General features: G+C 43.1%; 1 protein-coding gene across 3 annotated transcripts in view; it reads left to right on the top strand.

Moving 5' to 3' along the window:
* The window catches only part of CSMD1 (CUB and Sushi multiple domains 1), a 2,014,336-nt gene that overhangs the window by 1,933,503 nt on the left and 58,758 nt on the right, over nt 1-22,075 (top strand). For all 3 annotated transcript variants that reach the window (XM_047713603.1, XM_047713595.1, XM_047713613.1), the window contains 2 exons: nt 1,196-1,390; nt 9,489-9,662. In XM_047713603.1, coding sequence (XP_047569559.1) covers nt 1,196-1,390; nt 9,489-9,662 — 369 coding nt within the window. The remainder of the gene's footprint in view (nt 1-1,195; nt 1,391-9,488; nt 9,663-22,075) is intronic.

Here is a 22,075-nt window from a genome sequence, read left to right as displayed (position 1 = left end):
CATTGAAACATTATCATAGTAATATCAAAAAGTCCTTTTTTTCAGTTTATTTGCACATAGTATTGCTAAATTACTGATAGAAGATTTGATGAGATTTTTTGTAACATTTGAATATGCCTAATTAAATTATATTAAACTTGTACAGAATTTACTTTTCAATTTAATTTACTTTTAAATGAGTAAAATTATTTATTAATATCATTCTGAAAAAGCTATGGTTTTTCTAGCTGCCTCACCCAGGCTCAACAAATTAATCTGTGGGGTCAATTCTGAAGGTGATTTACTGTGCTGGGTATTCATATTTGAGGAAGTGGAGTCCCAACTTTGTAAAATTCATTTGAAATATTATTGTACCTTTCAGAAAATGTATATACTCACATACATTAACTTTTGCATGTATTTTCAGCATCTTTGCAGATCCCTTGAAGCCCACTCCAGAATGGGAAGCCTACCACCCTTCCTGATATCATCACTGTTGTCATATTTGTAGCTACTGCTCTTTATTAAGTAGTTACTGTAATTCTAGGCCTTCTCCTAAGAGCAGGAAAAGATTGTCTTCTCTGAGATATATTGAACATTTGTCTGCCCAGTATTAATGCAGTGTGCATATAAATCCAATAACTTACAGAATATATACACACACACACACACACACACACATATATATGTGTATATATATGTAAAAATATATATGTAAGATATAGGTGTATAAAATATAGGTGTATATATATGTAAAATATAGGTGTGTTTCATAAGGAGGAAGGGAATGAGGACATCTCTTTTCTGATAACTTGTGTCCAAGCTGGTTTTCAATTACTCAATTCTATTCCAAGTTCCTCAGAGGAAATGGAGACAAATTATATGCAAGATTTTTTTATGCATGTGCTCGTTTACCTGATGAAGATTTTCCATCCAAATGAGCTATGCAACGTTGTGTGGGTAATTTTCCCCCTTTACATCACAATGTCACTGCAAGGTCACCCATGGCCCTGCAGTGGAGGCTGTCAAGTGCATTTTATATGCACGATTGTCCCCCTGTGACTATGTGGGTGGTAGAGAAAAGTACCTGGAATTGTAGATAATGGCTTCCGTTTTGCACAGAAAGATCAGTTTCATATAGAAGGGCCTTAACATTAAAAACAAACAGGATCTGATCCTTTGAGAAAAAAATGGTGTTGTTATGTTTCTCTTCTAGCGGTAACTTGTCCCAGCATTGAGGCTCAGCTCTCGGATCACGTCACCTGGAGACTGGTTTCGGGATCCCTGAATGAGTACGGAGCTCAGGTTGTGCTCAGCTGCAGCCCTGGGTATTTCCTGGAGAGCCAGAGGCTGGTGCAGTGCCAGGCGAATGGAACGTGGAGCATCGGTGAAGAGAGGCCCAGATGTCGAGGTGAGTGACGGATGCCCTTCCCGGATGGCACAGCCATTCTGAATGATTGACGTCACTGGCAGCCACTTTAACCCACCCCTGTAAGTGATTGAGTCTATAGATTAATAATACAACCAAATGGTATTTCTTGTCATTATAGTGATGAATATGGATTTTCTTGTGACATACTTAAAACATATGACTGCTGGATTAAATGTTGAATGTTGTCTTTTTCTTATTAATGATCGCACTTTGTATATGTAAAATAATAGAATATTCAAATACTTCAAATCAGCTCAAAAACAAATCCAGGCCTATGTTTAGAAAGATATCTCTTATTCCATGCACTGACTATTCAAACCTAATTAAGATAGTGGGAAATAGTATTTATGCTGAAGATATTGTATGCTTAAATAATGACTGTCTTGAAAAGGGCAATTATTATTCTCAAAGGTACAAGATAAGCGGTTAAGCTTTTGAGTGGGTTTCATAATAAAAATGAATACATAGAAAAATAAGACAATATTAGTGTTGTTCAGAGCACTATTTGATTCTGATATGTTTAACAGAGTTGTTAGCAAGTTGTTCACAGGGAATTACCATGCACAAACCAAATAGTTAGCCCAGTGTCAAATGTATAAAACACACAGCTTTGCAAGAATAAACCAGCATAAAAACAAAAAGGACCAAGAATTAATGCTTTGCTGTCTTTGACAGGGCCATTCTAATTCAACTTTAATAGAACCAATGGCAATTAAACACATATTAAGCGCTTCACCAAGAACATGAAGGTAAATTAGGGAGGGTTAGTGAACTTCAGAAGCTCACTCAGAGTCAAGGTGGACAGTACCCCAGGTGCCCAGACAGCCCTGCCAGAAGCCTGTTTTCCACGTATATTATTCATGGTTCCCTTGTCATTCTCACAAGGGTCCTGGTTTGACTCATTATCTGCTTACTGGGCTCATAATGCATTTCCTCTGGGTCTCCCCCCATCTGAGTTAGCGGATCCCCTCCTTTCCACATCCACACCCCTAGCCCCTTTCAAAGCTCAGGATTGTGATTCAGAGACTCAGTCCTTAAGGTCAGCAAGAAGAGTGGAGGAGAGAGATTTCGGAGCCTCTACCTTTTGCCTATCTCAGACTTTGCTAGCCAAAACACTTTCTGTCAGTTTTATACCAGAATCAGTGTTAAAAATAGACACCTGTGAACTTCATGGGAGTGGGGAGCACATGCCGGGCTTCTGCCAATGCAACGGTCACTGTAGTTTTGCCTGGTCTCTCTAGCTGTCTGGGGCACTGGGGTAGAGTGGGGTCTGCAAGGTATTTGCTATGCCCTACACTTTACATTAAAGGCTCAGATCTCCATTCTGGGAGAACTGACACTGAAGGAGACTCATGTTTAGAACAGTGTTTACAAAACCAGGCCTTCCTGATTGTTGAACCAAACTCCTTAGCAGCAAGTTTCCACCTCCTTTTGGGGGGAAGAAAGCAGCCCTGGGGTTCTACCATCCACAAATTGTATTTTTATCTCCATCCTTCTGAAATTCTGGGAAATCTGTCCTCCTGACTCTAATAGACTTCAATCTGGTGATTCTAACACTGAGTTTGGTCCAGGACCAGCAGCCAGAAATCCATGTATGTGGGGACATCTCCCACTGACTCAGCACGCAGATGGATTTCACACATCGTCAGCTGTTCATTGACTGACCTTGCTTGTCATGACTTGTTATACTGTACATTGTGACTTTTCTCTCTTGAGTGTCACCATGATCATGTGACCTTGTCCAGAGTCAGTGGGATCCATGAAGTCATTGCTTGCTATTTGTGTGTGTTTTTCTTTTATTTATTTATTTTATTTATTTTTTGTCAAGGTTGGTAGATCACATCATCACAGTGTGGCCGTATTGAGTCCCTTCTACTTGACTCCATCTTGTCCTTCTGATGTCTTTGAAGTTGTCCCCGTTCTCGCATAAAGACAGGATGTTTCATGCTCATCCTGATTTTTTTTCCTTGCCTAAGCATGGAATCAACCATTCTCCAAGGAGCCCTTTTGGTGGAAAATGGTGTTAGAGACCCACCTGTGTGCCCAAGGGTATGCATCATGTTGTTCATGTTATCGGTGGGTAGGGAAAGCTGACACCAAGCCTATCATCATTTTTGTGACCAAACTGAAATTTTTTTGTTTTCTTCCCACCAAAAATACTTGATATGAATATTTTAAATTAATTTCTATCTCTACTGATTTTTTTAAAGTTTTACACTACCCAAAGAGGTGATCAAAGATGTTCTTCTCTTTTCCAAAACATTGATGTGTCAGTGAGATATCACAATGCCCAACATTGTGTTCAAATTGTGGTGTGATCTGAAATTTCAGTAGTTTTCCCTCCCCCTCCCCAGTTACTTCTTTGGTTGAAATATTTTGGAAGTGATTCCAGAGAACACAAGCCTAGAAACTCCATCAACAACGTCATTCTATAGGCCTCTATGGAATATATACCCCAGCCTCTTGGACAGTAGTGGTTCTCAAGAGCCTTCATCCCAAGCACTTCATAATGTTAAACGTGGTTGAGGGCCTATCTTCATTCTCTGTTGCCATGGAATCATTACAAACACAATGTAAAACAACACAGATTTGTTATGTCACAGTTTCTGGGTTTTCTGCTAAAGGTTGAGATCAAGGTGTTGGCTCTGTCCTTATTTGGAGACAGAACTGGGGGAAGATGGGCCATACTTGTTTGTTGATAGAATTCATGTCCATGCAATTTACAGCTGAGTTCTCATGCTGTTGCTGATTATGGGCTAGGAAATGCCCTCAGCTCCAGGGGGCCACGTGTAGCTCTGTCCAGTGCACTGCCTGTCCCTCCAGGTCCTCCTGTGATTCAAATCTCTGGCTCCAGGAAGGACTCCGTTCCTTTCAGGGCTCCTTCACTGGGTGAGTCCCCACAGATAATCCCATGTTGATTAGCTCAAAGAAAACTTATAACCTCATCATGGTTCTGCCTACATCAAGGGGAGAGGATTTTATACCAGGGGGCAGAAATCTCAGGGTACCATCTTTGAACTGTGCTTCCCATTAGACCCCAAAGACCTTTGTAAAATTTTTAACATAAATTCAAATCAAGAATTATTTTAATGTGTTTATATTAATTCATTCAAATTTAAATGGAAAACATCATTGTTCTTTTGTTTAAAATAACAATGATATAATTACACCTTACCATGTACCATATTTCTACAAATAGTAATGACTAATTATTATCCAAAATAAAGGAAAAAAAATTTAGAGTCTTAACATGTAGGCAATATTTTCTGGGTTCTATAAAAAAATAAAAGTAAAGGTATGTTTTAGTTCCTTCTTGGCATAATACATTTTAATTTTATTTTATATTTAAAATATGTATAAGTTACATTTATCTCCTATTTCCCTGCCTTGCCAACGTACACTCAGAAAAACCTGATATGAATCCTGGAAGTAGAATACTTTGCAATTAAGTAAGTGCTTGACAAGCCCCAAGAAGTTCAAATGCTACTTAAGTTCTGACTTAAAATTAATTTAAAATGACACATTTGTAAGGCCGATTTGCCATTCTATAGTAGCTTGGTCACAAAAGAAATACCAAGTCACTCTCTACATTCTAATGGAACTAGACCAAGAGAATTTTCAAGTGTGTCGTTTTTCCAATCTCTGCTGTAACTGAGGAGCTAACATTGTATTTATGTGTGATGTTGTTAGCCTGTGGTCCGTCTTAGAATGTTGCTGTCCACAGGATCACCTGGACCTAACTGTTTCAGTTACCCCCTTGCTTAATGGCTTGGAGATGTCCTCTTCTGCTTGCACAATTAGCTCCAGATGAAGGAATCCTTGGCTGCCTTCTAAGAATATCCATAATAAGTATGAAAGCAGTATTTAGTCACCACTTTTTGAAGGGGATGTGTTATTGTAACTCCAGGCTACCTGACACCGAACCCAGGTGAAGAGAGCAGGAGACCTAGTCCCACCTTGAAACTGTGAACTTTGCAGTCACTCTCTCAGGAGAACCAACTTCCAGTGGTTACCCCTAAAGAAACAAGATCACCAGATTAAAGTTCCTTCTCCAGACTTACCGTGTATCTCCCTAACACAAGGACCACATCAAAGCGGGAGGTTATTGACTTCTTCTTGTTGCGTTTCTCTGTTTGACTTATTGCTTTAAAAAAAAATCCAAGAAAAGAAAGAAAAATATTTATCACAGAAATCTGTGAAACAAGAAGAAACCATCTTTGCATTTTTAATTTTACACACAACTCACAGACAAAGAGCCTTACACTGGGAGTTCATTATATTGTAGATATTCAGAAAACACAGCCTGAACTCTGGACTGTGGCTCCTTCCTAACTGCTAATTTAAAGAGTTAAATTAGACCCGGATCAAATGAGGATGTAGGTGGGTGGGTCTTTGGTAACCTCCCATTTGTAACTGGGGGTGCACCTGGGTGATCATTAAGTTTCTAAATTAAATTCTTTATTGGCCTTTTTCCCCTCCATTACCAGTGGATTCACGCATACAGCAAGCTCAAGGGAGTATGTGTCTATCAGCCTGTTCCATCTGTCCTAGGAAGCTACAGAAAGAACCTTCTCCCTCCCTTCCATGTTGGAGCGGACGTTGACCATTCAGAGCAACCTAAAGTTGAATTTTCCCATTATGGACTCACAAGTACTTGTCTGATTGACATTAAATAACTCTTGGGGCACGCTCGAGCCCAGGACCAGGTGATGGCATGTGTGAATATTTTCACTCCGAGCAAGGTCTTCTTGTTGACTCATAGCCAGGCTTCTTGGCTTCCTTTCTCCAGGCCTAATACAGTGAACGCAGACTGTGGTCTACACAGCCTGCCTTCACACACTTACAAAGGATCACGTATCCTTTGACCTTTCTGCATGATAAGCAGCCCCCCATTCATATGCACGCCACCTCCTGTGTCTGCTGTCCATCTGCGTGTAGGCCTTTTCCAGAGAGAAGGTAGTTGAAAGTCCCTTCTCTTGACCTTGTACTCTTTGCCCCACTCGCTAATAATATCCACATTTCTGATAGGACTGCTGGCCTCGCAGGCATGAAAAACCTTGTGTCACAATATGATTTTTTTTTCAGAGTTGGGGATTGCGATATGAAGGTACTCTTGGAACTGAAGTCAAGGGGAAGTAGGTTTCCTCGGGTGGGAGAAGCGGAGACAGGTGGCTTGTCATTCCTGAGAAAGTGAGGGAACACTGCATGGACAGCATATCGGGGCAGAGTGGGGGGCAGGCGGGGCTCTCCAGTGGGACTCCCTCTGTGTGCGATTCATACTCTGACAGCTCAGAGGACGGGCTTTAGACTGTGTGCGTGAATACGTCTTTAATGGAAAGGAAAAAGGCAAACTATTCATTTTGAAAACTGGTGGGGAGAAAAGAACATGGAAATGAGGCATTACCTTGGGTGTATGACAAACGTGTGCGTGTGGGGGGGGGTGGGGGGGTGGGTGTGTTAGGGAGTTCTCCGGTTCAATTAGGGTAGCTTTTCCAAATTAGTGCTGCCGTCCTCATTAATGTATCGGGTTTGCTGCCAGCGGAAACTGCGCCATCTGAAGCCCCATTATCCAGCTGCTGAAAAGCTACAAGTTTGCTCCATTAGTTCTTCTTTACAGTCTAGTGAACCTTAGTGGAGGACAGACCTAAAATATGTGCGTTCCAGGATATTTTTAACAGAGGCAGAAAGAATGGTGCAGAAGCAGGGCAGCGTGAGCCTTGCTGCTAGGCATCCGCGGAAGGTGCGTGGAGACCTCTGAGGGCATGTGCTCAGACCTCATTGCCAGTCAACACTTTCCTGACCCTTGCAGAAGTTTCTAAACACCGTCCAGTTATACTAAGTGACTGCACGTGGATCTTTAAATACCATAATTCAAGGTGAAGTTCATAGCATGTTTGGGAAAGGCTTAATGAAAAGTTCATAATAAATGTAAAAGAATAAATTATATAGGAATTTGTTAACATCTGGTACAGCACACATGTTAACAACGTTACTAAATGCATGAGACGTAACCCTGTAAGAGTTCAGGGACCCCAGAAACCAGTAAATCAGCAACGTTCTGATCATGACCTACTCTGGAGCTGAACAGTCGGAAATCCCGATGAGCAATCCCCCTGGAACACACACCACCAGCCTGTGTCTGTGTGAAGTGGAAGTACGGTTATGACGCCTCAGAGTGATGTCGGCCCCCGTGCAGGAGATGGGTCTGAAGGCCACACCTGCAAACTTGTCTTCACTTGAACGGTCAGTAAAGGGGTCCACTGATGCAGCTCACAGGATGGGTCCCAGGTCTGCATTGCCCTGGCTAACCCTGACCGAGCCCTGGTCCCACGCACAGCATTGCTTTGCTGTTTGTCGGTGTCCTCTCTTTGAATCTGGTGCCCGGTTCTGGGCAGCAGGGGCTGCTGTCAGCCCTGGGGAGAAAAGCTGATGAGAGCCCAGAATTGGAGGAGATCCTGGCAAAGCTGGCGCTGAACCTGAGTAGCCTGAAGGCAGAATCTGTTCTTAATCACCGTCTTACCTTCTCTGATCTGTGCTGTTCACAGGGACTCAGGAATTGTTGGCCACACGCCACCATTGCTCTGAGCCCCTTGTGCACGGTGACTCACTGAGGGCCATGGGAGCTCTCTGTGCTCCTCTGAGAGTGGCCTTCAATGCCTTGGTTCTTGGTGTGTGGGACACACGTAAAACCCTGAAGAACCATTGGCCTTGATGACCTTGTGGTTTCTTCTTTCCCTGAGATTCCACTGATCTTTTGTGCTCAAACGTTTTAAGGTTCCGAGTGCAGGGAGTTGGGTGGTGCCTTGAGGATCAACAATGAAGGTGACCATTGACTGTACCTCCCCACCCCCAATCACCCTGTGCTTGAAAGTAGACCCTGTTAATGATCCTGCTGGGAAAACAGGTGTTCACTGGGGGCTCATGGTCCCCCAGCTACAACTCCGGGAGGCCTGGATTTTGTATTTTTAATTTTCAGGAAGGCTCAGGGGCACCTGGGTGGCTCAGTCAGGTCATGATCCCAAAGTCCTGGGATCGAGTCCCATATTGGGCTCCCTGCTCAGCAGGGACCCAGTTTCTCCCCCTGACCATGCCCCATCTCGTGGTCTCTCTCTCTTTCTCTCTCTGTCAAATAAATAAATAAAATCATTTTTTAAAAAAGGAAGAAATAAATAGAGAGACTCCACATGACCACAAAGTCAGTATTTTTTTAAAGATTTTATTTATTTATTTGACAGACAGAGATCACAAGTAGGCAGAGAGGCAGGCAGAGAGAGGAGGAAGCTGGTTCCCCGCTGAACAGAGAGCCTAATGCAGGGCTCGATCCCAAGACCCCAGGATTATGAGGCTATCAGAAGGCAGAGGCTTTAATCCACTGAGCCACCCAGGCGTCCCCACAGTCCGTATTTTTATGGAGCTCTCCATCCCGGTGAATCATGTGAGTCAATGAAAGAAACGGTGAACTGAGGCCTTCCATTGGAGCAAGCAAACTCAGTTTTGTGCAGCAGCTAGCTGGCCCGCGGAAGCCCACTCTCCTTCCTTCATTCCTGCACACCCATGTCCAGTGACTGTTGGGCAGTTCTCCCGCCTGGGGCACACAGGAGGGAGGGTGGGCAACCCACACGTCTGACCAGCCTCCTTGTGAAATGATGTCTATACACCACACGGTTTTAAAATCCACTCTAAATGCTCACATTTTCATTGCAAGTGTGTAAGAAGGAAAATTAAGCTTTCTATGTGGTTGACCTACCATCCCTAAGCAGATATCCCTGTCCCTAATAAATATTTTTACCAAAGATTCAGTCTTATTTATTTATTTATAAGGTTTTATGTATTTATTTGACAGGGAGAGACACAGCGAGAGAGGGAACAGAAGCAAGGGGAGTGGGAGAGGGAGAAGCAGGCTTCCTGCTGGGCTGAGCCGGATGCGGGGCTCGATCCCAGGACCCTGGGACCATGACTGGAGCTGAAGGCAGCAGCTTAATGACTAAACCACCCACACGCCCCTGATTTTGTCATTTTTAAGCAAAAGAATAATCTGTGGACTTGAAACAATTTTCACTTTTTGTTTTCCTTCCAGTGATCTCCTGTGGAAGCCTCTCCTTCCCCCCAAACGGTAACAAGATTGGCACACTGACGGTCTACGGGGCCACAGCCATATTTACGTGCAACACGGGCTACACCCTTGTGGGGTCCCATGTCAGAGAGTGCTTAGCCAACGGACTCTGGAGTGGCACGGAAACGCGATGTCTGGGTAAATTCATCTATCCTCTGGCACGTCTTTCATTCACATAGGCCTTAAAAATTCAGTACAGTTGGGCAAAGCATGATACTTCTTGCTGTAAATGTTCCCACTGAGCTACTAAATCCTCCCTCTGGTGTTAACACTCCACTTCACCCCGGGACTTCCTCTGTAAGGAGCTAAAGGGATTTTTTTTTTTAATCCAACCAATAAATGAAGGTCACATATTTCCTTAAGTGCCTTAAACACTATTTTACAAAGTGCTGAGGGCATCACTGCCCTTAATGTCGCCAGGATTTTAGGACACACAAACACGATACTCAGAAATACGGGTCACTCTATCTTTTAAAACTTTTAAAATTATGTCAGTAAGTGAAAGTAAGATCAGTCAACATAAGTACAATGAATTATTTCAAATGGAACGTGTGTACAGTAACTGGTTCCTCCTTTCCCCCAAGATGTTATGCATGCTTGTTTTTAAAAAATTGAGTTGAAAATTTTATTCATTGGAAAAATCTTTTGTGAATAAACATAAGGAAATTGTTGAATAGGCAGCTTCAAGTATACTAATTTATAATGCTCCTGTAGGTCTCCAAGTAATTTGTAAAACATGTTAACTGCGTTTCGCCCTTTTGACTTCTTTCTGGGATCTCAGTAATTTTGTAATCACTCAAAAGCTATAGAAGCTGGAAAGTTTAAGCTTCTGACTCTCTGTGGGCTGGAAATCACTTCAGGACCAAAGCAAGGACCAGTACATTTTGAATAGTAAAGATCTGTTCTTTTTACTTGAGGTGATTTGAAGAAAGACTCAGGAAAATGGGGGAGAAAAAAAAAAAAAACAGAGGTAATGAAACTAAAGTAGTAATTCCAGAGGAAACCAGCAAAGGGAGTTTCTCACTGTTATCCAAAAAATGGCACCTGCTTTCTTGAAATCACTATCACCCCTCCATGGAAGCTGCCAGCATTCCTCCGTGTGTCTGCACATATATTCTTGTTGGTGTGGTCACTGTGGCTTTCTCTGGACTGCAGAACCCCCTTGGACTATGTGTGATGCTTTGTGTTCAGAGTTGCTGATGCTTCTGAGATTGTCTGTCTCCCTAAACATTCCTCTGGGGTGTCTGTTCATCGAATACCACCCTCTTCAAGGCAGCTTGCGCTGGGGTAGGTCTTCTCGGTTCTTGTCTGTGACATCAACACCATAGAAGGGAAGCAGGTAATCTGAAAATTTTACATTCCTGCTATGATTGTGATGATGGAAGCAATGACAATTTACATTTGATTAGGGCTGTATTGCTGACTAAAATCTCATTAAGTAAGAGGGTTATTGTGGCCTTGGGGACTTTGAATGGCACATCCAATTTCTGGAACTGTTCTATTAGGGGGTCTGCTGGAGTCTGATCCCAAACAAGCCTTCACCTTTCCTGTGGGATCTTCTGACTATAGACTTTGAGGTAGAAAGGTTGGGCACATACAGCATGGTTGGCCAGGACAGGGTGCCCAAAAGTGTGGCTTTAGTGTGATGCAGTATGTCTTAGAAGCTTCTGGGAGAGGGAGTGTTTGGAAGGAATTTAAACTGGAAATGAACAGCAAATATATACTATATAAAATAGTGTATAAAATTAGCATTCTAGAACCTGGATCAGAATATAAGGAATATTGAAATTGGAAGAGGCAGAGAATCTTAAAGAAAAACTACTAAAACAGTGTTAGATATGACACCATCATGTCTGTCTATGCAGCAGTGAGTGTAGAATGGGTAATAAACTTAGTGTAAAGATGTTTAAAAGTCAGTAGATATGCTTTCACAATTACCACTGGGACTTGAAAGTTTAATTCATAATATAGGCCTGCCTTGGAGATATTGTGGATTTGGTTCCAGACCACCACGATAAAGCAAATATCACAATAAAGTGACCTAATGATTGTTTTGGTTTCCCAGTGCATATAAAAGTTGTGTTTACACTGTACCATAGTCTATTAATGTACAATAGCATTGTCTAAAAAAAACATATACCTTAATTAAAAAATACTTATCTGGGGCACCTGGGTGGCTCAGTGGATTAAAGCCTCTGCCTTCGGCTCAGGTCATGATCTCAGGGTCCTGAGATGGGGCCCCGCATCCGGCTCTCTGCTAGGTGGGGAGCCTTCTTCCCCCTGCCCCCTCTGCCTACCTGTCTGCTACTTGTGATCTGTCTGTAAAATAAATAAATAAAATCTTAAAAAAAAAAAAAAAAAACTTACCTGCTCAAAAACATTAACTACCACCTGAGCTTTCAGTGACTTGTCATCTTTTTGCTTGTGGAGGGTCTTGCCTCAGTGTTGGTGGCTGCTGGTTGATCAGGGTGTGGATGCTTAAGTTGGGATGGCTGCGGCAATTTCTTAAAATAAGGACATTGAAGTTTGCTGCATTGATGGACTCTTCCTTTCACAGTTTGTCTGTAGCATAAAATACTGTTTGATAGCCTTTACCCGCCGTAGAACTTCATTCAGACTGGAGTTAGACCTTCAAACCCTTCCGCTGGCTTATCAGCTACATTTATGGAATGTTCTAAATCCTTGGTCGTCATTTCAACAGTCTTCCCAGCATCTTCACCAGGAATGGATTCCACCTCAAGAACCCACTTTCTGTGCTCCTGCGCAAGAAGCAGCTCCTCGTCTGTTTGAGTGTGACCCCGAGAGCACAGCGGTGCAGTCCCGTCTGCAGGCTCCTCTTCTGATGCCCATTCTCTGGCCCCTTCCACTCCGTCTGTGGTTCCCTCCTCCACCAAGTCTCGGACCCTCAAAGTCATCCATCGGGTTGGACTCCCTTCTTCCAACCTCCTCTTTGTGCTGATGTTCTGACCCCTTCCCATGAACCACAGATGTTCTCAGTGGCATCTAGAATGGTGAATCGTTTCTGGAAGGTTTTTACTTTGCCCAGATCCACTAGAGGAATCACCATCTACGGCAGCTGTAACCTTACGAAATGCATTCCTTCAGTAAGAAGACTTGAAAGTTGAAATGACTCCTTGATCATGGGCTGCAGGATGGACGCTGCATTAGCAGCATGAAAACCACGTTACTCTCACGGTCCGTCTCCATCAGCACTCTTGGGTGACAGGTGCATTGTCAGCGAGCAGCAGTGTTTTGAAAGAAATCTTGTTCTCTGAGCATTTGGCCCCAATGGTGGGTTTACCGTATTCAGTGAACCATGTTGTAGACAGACGCATCGTCATCCAGGCCGTATTGTTCCATTTGTAGGGCCCAGGCAGAGTAGACTGAGTGCGATGCTGAAGGGCCCTAGGATTTTCAGAATGGGACATGGGCACTGGCTTCCACATAGAGTCACCAGCTGCATCAGCATCAGCCCCTCACAGGGGAGCCAGCCTGTCCTTCGCAGCTCTGAAGCCGGGCATTGACCTGTCTCTGGATGTGGAAGTCCTAGATGGCATTGTCTCCCGACAGAAGGCTGTTTGGTCTACACTGGCAGTCGGTTGTTGAGTGTGGCCGCCTTCCTGAGTTCTCTGAGCGGGATCTCCTGGGTGACTTGCTACAGCGTCTCCGTGGGCACCTGCGGCCTCACTTGGTCCTTCATGTCAGGGCGATGGCTGCTTTCCTTAATCCCACCAGCCAAGCTCCACAGGCTTCAGACTTTCCCTCTGCAGCTTCCCCGCCTGCCTCAGCCTTCACAGAACTGAGAATTCGGGCCTTGTTCTGGATCAGGCTTTGGCTTAAGGGAACACTGTGGCTGCTTTATTCTTCTGTCCAGATCACCCAACCTTTTCCGTAAAAACAATAATAAGGCTGTTTCACTTTATTATTATTACTTGCATGCTCATCCGAGTAGTATTTTTAATTTTCTTCAAGGATTTTCATTTGCATTCATCATTTGGCCAAATGTTCAGCACAAGAGGCCTCACTTTTGGCCCATCAAGGCTTTCCTCACGTCTTCCTCAGTAAGCGTAATCATTTCTAGGTTTTGATTCAAAGTGAGAGACATGTGACTCTTTCACTCACACTCTTGGAGCTCATTGCAGAGTTATTATTAGGCTGGTTTTAATATTGCTGTGCCTGAGGGAACAGGGCGGCTGGAGGAGAGGGAGAGCGACGGGAGGATGGCTGGTAGGTAGAGCGGTCAGAACACACCCATGTCAGTGAAGTTCACCGTCTCACGTGGGCATGGTTTGTCGTGCCGCAAACCAATGACAGTACTAACAGCCAAGAGCACTGGTCACAGAACCGCCTAACAAACAGAACCTGAACGAAAAACTTTGAAATATTGTCAGAATTGTTAAAATGAGACTTGGAGACATTAAGTGAGCAATTTCTTTTTTTTAAGCTTTTATTTATTTATTTGAGAGAGAGGGAGGGAGGGAGGGAGACCACAAGCAGGGGGAGCAGCAGAAGGAGGGGAGAAGCAGGCTCCCTGCTGAGCAAGGAGCCTGAGCCTGATGTGGGGCTCAAAACCAGGACCCTGGGATCATGACCTGAGCTGGAGGCAGACACTTAACCAGATGCCTGAAGTGAGTAGCAATGTCGGGTCATCACAAACCTTCCTTCGGTAATCATGCAGTATCTGCAAAGCACAATGGAAGGAGAGGTGGCTGTGCGTGGAACACGGCCATGCAGCGTGTCTCCTTTCCCGAGTCATAGACTGTTGATGTGTAGATAACATAGTGTAACTCAGGAAGAATGTACATCCCTGGGACCCACAGAAACACAGCTGAGGTAAACAGATAGGAGAACAGACGTAAAGTCAGCGCTGGAGGAAATTCTACAATGGTCAGATGGATCAAGGGAGTCCAGGCGCCAATCCTGACTCTGGCACAGGAACGAGATAAACTAGCTAGTGGATACCACCATAGTCTAAAAATTACCTAGATGCCTCACATGGATATAATAGTTTCAATGATATTATTTATTGATGATGAAAAATGTACAATGCATTCTTCAGTTTTATTGAATCTTCAACTGAAGGTATGGGGAGTGCTTATCACTCTTATTTATAGATAAGAAATAGCTTAGAACAATGAGGAATTTGTCCAACATTGTAAAATCAATAGTATCACAAATGGAATTTAAACCTAGGCAGTTCGACCATAGAACACACACTTCTGAACATTAGGGAATATAGCTAGTATATTTCAGCAAATATGATATATTATTTTGCCAATAATTATATTCCTCAAAATCAAGAAGAAATAAAAGAGGCCATGGGCTATGGGATAATTCTGACCACTGAGGTAGAACTGTCTGGTCAACTAGAAGCTAAATGAGCCCCAGGACTAGAAGAGACCTCACCCCAAAGCACACGCCATCAAAGGGGGTTTTCTGCCTTAATTGTTACACACGGCTAACCTTCTCCATTCTCTGCTGCTCCCACACCTCTTGTTTACCAGTCTTGCCAGTATTTTCTCCCATTTCTTGTCATTTCAATTATTCCTTTGTCCCTTCCTATGGTGATGGATCTGGCTTTTTACCAAGCAGAATGACCTTATGTGACCTTGAGGTTCCTCTGGACCCTATAAGGGTAAATTGGACAGGGAAAATGACTTATAATGACAATGAAGGCAACCAATAAGAATATTTTCCAAAACCTCCAGAAAATAATTGATATAATCCCCTGGCTTCAACTTTAAAAAAGAGACATCCCCTAAACAAAATAACCCCCCAAACTCTGACTTTGAGAAACAAATCGCTCCAATGAGGAGAAAATAGGAAACTGCCCACAGAAGCACAGGTGGGTACAGGAGACGTCCTCTAAGGAGTTCAGTGTGCTGGCCACGCAACGCCCCAGCGGCAGTGAGCAAATGCAGCAAGGTGAAGGTCACGGATGTGAAAGACGGCCCACCATGAGCAGGGAACTCTGAAAAGATCCAGGACCATGAAAATAGAAGGACCATGAGCAAGTTAGGTTTGAAATAAGAACTAAAGTCACTCATTGTGGTTGCTATCAAAATAGCGGATGGGGGACGCCTGGGTGGCTCAGTTGGTTAAGCAGCTGCCTTCGGCTCAGGTCATGATCCCAGCGTCCTGGGATCGAGTCCCACATCGGGCAGGGAGCCTGCTTCTCTCTCTGCCTCTGCCTGCCATTCTGTCTGCCTGTGCTTGCTCTCTCTCCCTCTCTCTCTCTGACAAATAAATAAATAAAATCTTAAAAAAAAATAGTGGATGGCCCACGTAAGGTAGAAAGTTCAGCCAACTCTTCCGTCCGTCTTCCGTGTCAAAAATTGTTTTGGTGTGCAAAGGTTAGAGCATGCGCTTATATTGGAAATCAGGATGCGAGCAGAGAAAGCAGTCTGTCCAAGAGCACATGAAAACTTCAGGGGAGTGGCTGAGAGGACCCGGGGTGGTGGCTGAGTCACTGGCAGTGCCCCTGTGGGACGTTAGTAAAAGGAACTACTGTTGTTAGAGGAATGTCTCCTGTGGTGTTTACAGGAAAAGGAAGGAAGCAAGCTGGCAGAAACTGTGGCTCTGTTAACTGGATGATGCACTGAGCTGATCATCCACTCTACTGTTCGTAAGATCTTTGGTGGTGCGTTTATGAAGAGCTAATACAGTTTCACAAAATAATGTTCAAGCCTGGGTCCATCCAGGTCCGACATCGCTCTAAGATAGAAATACTCTTTAGAAATGGTGCTTCTAAATTCTCAGTGAGGTATAGATCAAGATTTTCTACGATGGCTCTTACAGTTGAGAAAGTGTAACATGGGCTGCACCTTGTCTTTTCACAATTGCTGGTGGGGCGAGCCACGACGGTGTTGATCACTGTGTTGAAGTAATTGGAAAGTTTCTGGTAGTCTGGTTTTCTCCCTCATTTTGGACCATTCTAAGACTTTTGTTCATATCTTGGGTCAGATCTAGGGGCATAATAATACTCTCTAGTATTATTACTCACTAGCTGTGAGAGTGAAAATACATAATTAACAGCATATTCAGGATCTTTTCAATTTGAATGATAGATAATTCACATACAGAAATAATGGAATTAATGGAAGATTTCAGTCAAAGTGAAAAATAGATAACCTTCTGATGTACATGATGGCAAGAAAATTAGGAAATCTTGGCACACAGGGAAGGACTTGGTGTTTTGGATAACAGAAGGTTCATAGGCACCCAGGTGTCCCAGAGGCAGATGACCAGACCTCATGAACAGGATCCACCTCCTTCTCTGTGTGTCTAGGAAGCCCACATCCAGAATGATGGTTTCACTTCAGTGAAATAATTTAAGTGGGGACAAGCAGTTGGCATGGTCCCGAGGTAAAGGGTCTGGTAACCCTAAGAGTTGACGAATGTTTGAAAGACTCGTAATCATCAGTGTGGCAGAGAGAAAAGTTAGGAAGTAAATAACAGCTATTTTCAACTATTTTAAATGCAATTGAATGAAGATGGAGTAAACAAATTTTTGGTCATTTTCTTTCTCTCTCTCTCTCTCTCTCTTGAATGAAGATGGAGTAAACAAATTTTTGGTCATTTTCTTTCTCTCTCTCTCTCTCTCTCTCTCTCTGTACACACACACACACACACACACACACACACACACACACGTCAGCCTTGATTGACGCCAGCCATAAGGACCTGAACTGAGATCTCTAAGTTTTAATCAGGCTTCAGTTAGTAGGGACAGGAGGAAAAAAAAAAAAAGGAAAGGAAAGAAACAATAATAAAATTAATTAAATGCATCTACCAAAAGCAGGGACCAGGCTTGCTAATGCCATTAGTGATGTCTAGTTCCATAATTTGTTTGTAATAGCCAACACTGTGCAGAAAAGTAGTTTTCAGACCCAATATAAGAAATACCTTCCCTTTAATTTTTGTTGACGTGTTAGTTCTGCCCCAGAATGCAAAGAAGAGTTGGGGCGTTGCCGACCTGGTAGGTTTTTACATGGGATCCTGTAGCCTCTGAGTTTACCTGAGTCCCTGTGGCTGGTGCTTGTGGCCTGTAGGTTTTTACCTGGGATCCTGTAGCCTTTGAGTTTACCTGAGTCCCTGTGGCTGGTGCTTGTTACTATAATGCAGAATACTTTGATGAGAACTTTTTTCCAATCTGGGGGTGAGGTAGCTCATTGATTTTCATGGTTACTAGAAATGAGATGTTGCTTCTATGTCCTATGGACCATAGACCATATTTCCAGTTGTAGCCCTGTGGTTATTTCCAGGGATTTCCAGCAGGGAAGCCCATGCCAGCCCATGCCCTGATGATCCTTGCAGCAGAAATGCTAAGCACATGGACGGGCAGCACTTCCACAGCGTGAGGCCTGAGACTCCACCTACACAAGAGCTGTATTTAAGGAGATGAAGGGTGATTTTCTTTGCCAAACATCCCCGGCCTGAACCATGCTGTGTTGGAGCCTGCTGGTCTGAATTCTCTGCCAGAACCCTTGAGACAGGATCCTGTGAGGGGAGCTGGACGAATCTCTGTGCAGACATCATGGCGGCTAGACTCCAGGCGAATGGAGGCCCCTGTGCACCAGAGTATTTTTTTTATAAAGTTTAGCCCACAGTTAATTACCATTGTTATATTACTACTGGGGTCTCCCCAGGCTCCACAAATTACCAAGGACTTGTTCTAATTCAACATCTGTGCTGCGAGACACTACACATTTCCCTGGGCTGGAGAATTCAGCACCGAGAATGCTGACCCCATGTCTACTCATCACATGCCTCATAATCCATCAGGGAAGCCTGATGATCCCCATCCTCCCTTAATTATTTTCTTCTGTTTATCTTCCCTGTGGTAGTTTGCACTGAACCCAGCAGAGAGCACACAGACTAGATGAGGTGGTGCGTTTGTAATACAGGTCTCCTGCGGTAGAAACCGACATTAATCTTCTGATAACATTTACATCATTTAGATTATTTCACACATCATAACGCATCATCTCCCCCACTTTGCCACCGTTTTAATGTGTAGCATGTGAGATGTCAGTGATAGATGGAGATGTCTCTCACACAGAAGTGCGTGATCTGTTTTTTGAATTAGATTGTTCTGCTAGTATTTGAAGTACGTTTGCCTTGCTATATTAGAGTGACCTGTGAGGAGATGAGTTCTTTGTACGTATAATGTCATGGTGACATTCATATGGGCAAAATGACTAGATGACATGATTCAAAATAATATTGTTAGATCACATTTTTTTTCAGTTCTTAGAGAACAAAATGGGAAAGTATTCTTCAAATGCCTGGTATTTTGTGATAGATCCATGTAAAATATTTTTACAGCTGATTATGGGAATGCTTAGTTCCATTATAGCACAAAGATGGTGTCAGAGCAGAAAGTTCATGCCCCCTGTCCATGATCTTGGCTATACTATCTCCCATGTAAAATGTAGACTGTAGGACACCAGGGAAGGGAAAGTGTTGAAAACAGCCCGTGCTAATCTTCACGTGTTACGTATGCACCATCAGTGGCTGAGGGAGAAATGTCCCGATACCCTCCCTAGCCACAAGCACTTCTGTCTATATTTCTGAATATTTAACAATACTCCCTTAATTCCTCAGGAAATATGCCATAGGATGTAAAGGTTAATAGGATTCAAGTCTTCTTTTTTCAGGAATTTATAATCAGAGGAATAAATAAGATAAATACCAAATACCTTTGATAAAATCTGAGATGAATGAGTGGCAGCAGAGAGAACGTTAGAGGCTGGTAGAGGCGTGCCATGGAGGAAGCCACACTGAGGGACAGGAGGAGTTTCCACATTGCAGAGGGGATTTGATTCATCCAAGGAACGGAGATGCAGAGCAGTGCAGGAGGTGTCCTAGATGCCACAGGACGCTTGGTCTACCAGCACAGACCATATGATGGGAAGCAGTCTTTGAGGTCATAGGGCGATGAGGGTCTGCCCTCATATGGCAGCACAGTCAAGGAAATGAGGCCATCTGCTCGCACAGACACTGCCTCTAGGGGATGCTGGTATGTGGAGCAAGACACTGCTCTCAGAGCTCATGATCTAACAGTGGCGCTAAATGGGCGAAATCATGTTTTTGCTTGCTGACTTCACAACACCACGAAACAGCAAAAAATCCAGAAGTATGGATTTTGTAAATGCATGGTAATAGAAATAGACTCTCCTATTTCAGGCAAACCTAAAATAAGGGAGATCTTTTATAAAAATTTTTAAAATTTCTTTTCAGTGTACCAGAATTCATTGTTTATGTACCACACCCAGTGCTCCATGCAATCCATGCCCTCCATAATACCCACCACCAGGCTCACCCAGCTTCCCACCCCCCATCCCTCCAAAACACTCAGATTGTTTTTCAGAGTCCATAGTCTCTCATGGTTCACCTCCCCTTCCAATTTCCCCCAACTCCCTTCTCCTCTCCATCTCCCCATGTCCTCCATGCTATTCCTTATGCTCCACAAATAAGTGAAACCATATGATAATTGACTCTCTCTGCTTGACTTATTTCACTCAGCATCATCTCTTCCAGTCCCGTCCATGTTGCTACAAAAGTTGGGTATTCATCCTTTCTGATGGAGACATCATACTCCATAGTGTATATGGACCACATCTTCCTTATCCATGCGTCCATGGAAGGACATCTTTGTTCTTTCCACAGTTTGGCAACCGTGGCCATTGCTGCTATGAACATTGGGGTACAGATGGGCCTTCTTTTCACTACATCTGTATCTTTGGGGTAAATATCCAGTAGTGTAATTGCAGGGTCATAGGGTAGCTCTATTTTTAATTTCTTAAAGAAGCTCCACACTGTTTCCAAAGTGGCTGCACCAACTTGCATTTCCTCCAACACACGTTGTTTACTGTCTTGTTAATTTTGGCCATTCTAGCTGGTGTAAGGTTGTCTCTCAATGTGGTTTTGATTTTAATCTCTTTGGTGGCTAATGATGATGAACATTTTTTCATGTGTCTGATAGCCATTTGTATGTCTTTATTGGAGAAGTGTCTGTTTATGTCTTCTGCCCATTTTTTCAACATGATTATCTGTTTTGTGTGTGTTGAGTTTGAGGACTTCTTTATAGATCCTGGATATAAGCCTTTTGTCTTTATTGCCATTTGTGAATATCTTCTCCCATTCCATGGGTTGCCTCTTTGTTTTGTTGACTATTTCCTTTGCTGTGCAGAAGCTTTTGATCTTGATGAAGTCACAAAAATTCATTTTGTTTCCTTTGCCTTTGGAGACATATCTTGAAAGAAGTTGCTGTGGCTGATATCGAAGAGGTTACTGCCTATGTTCTCCTCTAGGAATCTGATGGATTCCTGTCTCACGTTGAGGTCTTTTATCCATTTTGAGTCTATCTTTGTGAATGGTGTAAGAGAATGGTTGAGTTTCATTCTTCTACGTATAGCTGTCCAATTCTCCCAGCACCATTTATTGACGAAACTATCTTTTTCCACTGTATATTTTTTCCTGCTTAGTCAAAGATTTAAAGTAAGTTATATCTTTGAGCGGCACACAAATGGGCAGTAATTCCTTTAGGGTTTAGAAGCAGAGGGCAGATTTGGGCTAAGTTGGGAGGAGGGCATGTATGTATTATAGGCAGACAAGTTTGGGAAGGAAATTTAAGGCATAGTGGGAAGTGATAGAGTGATTATTTGGGGAATACACAAAAAGGATGGATGAAGAATTTCTGAAAGCCCCAGAGCCTACCCAAATCCTGAAATTTTATTTACATTACGTATGGCTTAAAATGATTGCCCTTGACTAAGATGTGTCAACAAAGATTTGATGCACGTGTATCTTGTGGTCTGTGGCGGACCCTCCTTTGATGTACTAATGCACAAAGTTCTCTTTGGCCCATGCAAGTGCCATACTGGGTCATCACCGGAAATACATGTCTGCTGTCCCAGGTGCCACATGTTCTCTGACTCAGGCAAAGCTGCTGAGCACTGCCCCTAGAATTCACACTTGCAGAAGATAAGAATTGCATCTGCCAATATTCAGACGTGTTCCTTTAATATGTACAGATCTGAAGATTTAAATGCATCCATCCAGTGATGTTTAATGCCAGCTGGTTTTCCCTGCATTTAAGTGAATCGGAGCCATCTGACATTTCGTGACTGCTAATACTCAAGAAGGGCTTGTAAACGGGCTTTGGAATCCACTGTCAAATAACCTTGCCCTTAGCCCAAAGCCAGTGTTAGTACGTGGAATGGAGAGAATGAAACAAATTGCATGTCTAATTCTTATAGAATTAGATTAGGCCCTGGCCATTTATAATGATTATTTTATTTTCAGCAATGAGTACCAGTAATCACAAAGCAAATGCAAAGGTTGAATATTTGGTTTGTAGATTTTCAAAAAATGTATACCTGTATTCTGTTTTAATCCCCAGGTCAATATTAGCATTAGTGCAGATACAAGCCGACACAGAGAAAAGGTGACCTTACAGTAGTGAGCTCTAAGTATGGGGGGCAGGGGGGGTTGTGTGTGTGTGTGTGTGTGTGTGTGTGTGTGTGTGACCCCACGGAAGGAGAGTG

The sequence above is a fragment of the Lutra lutra genome, chromosome 2 (genome assembly GCF_902655055.1).
Source record: "Lutra lutra chromosome 2, mLutLut1.2, whole genome shotgun sequence".
In the NCBI taxonomy this organism is placed as follows: Eukaryota; Metazoa; Chordata; class Mammalia; order Carnivora; family Mustelidae; genus Lutra; species Lutra lutra.
The sequence above is the reverse complement of the archived record's forward strand: the minus strand, read 5'-3'. Positions and strand labels throughout refer to the sequence as shown.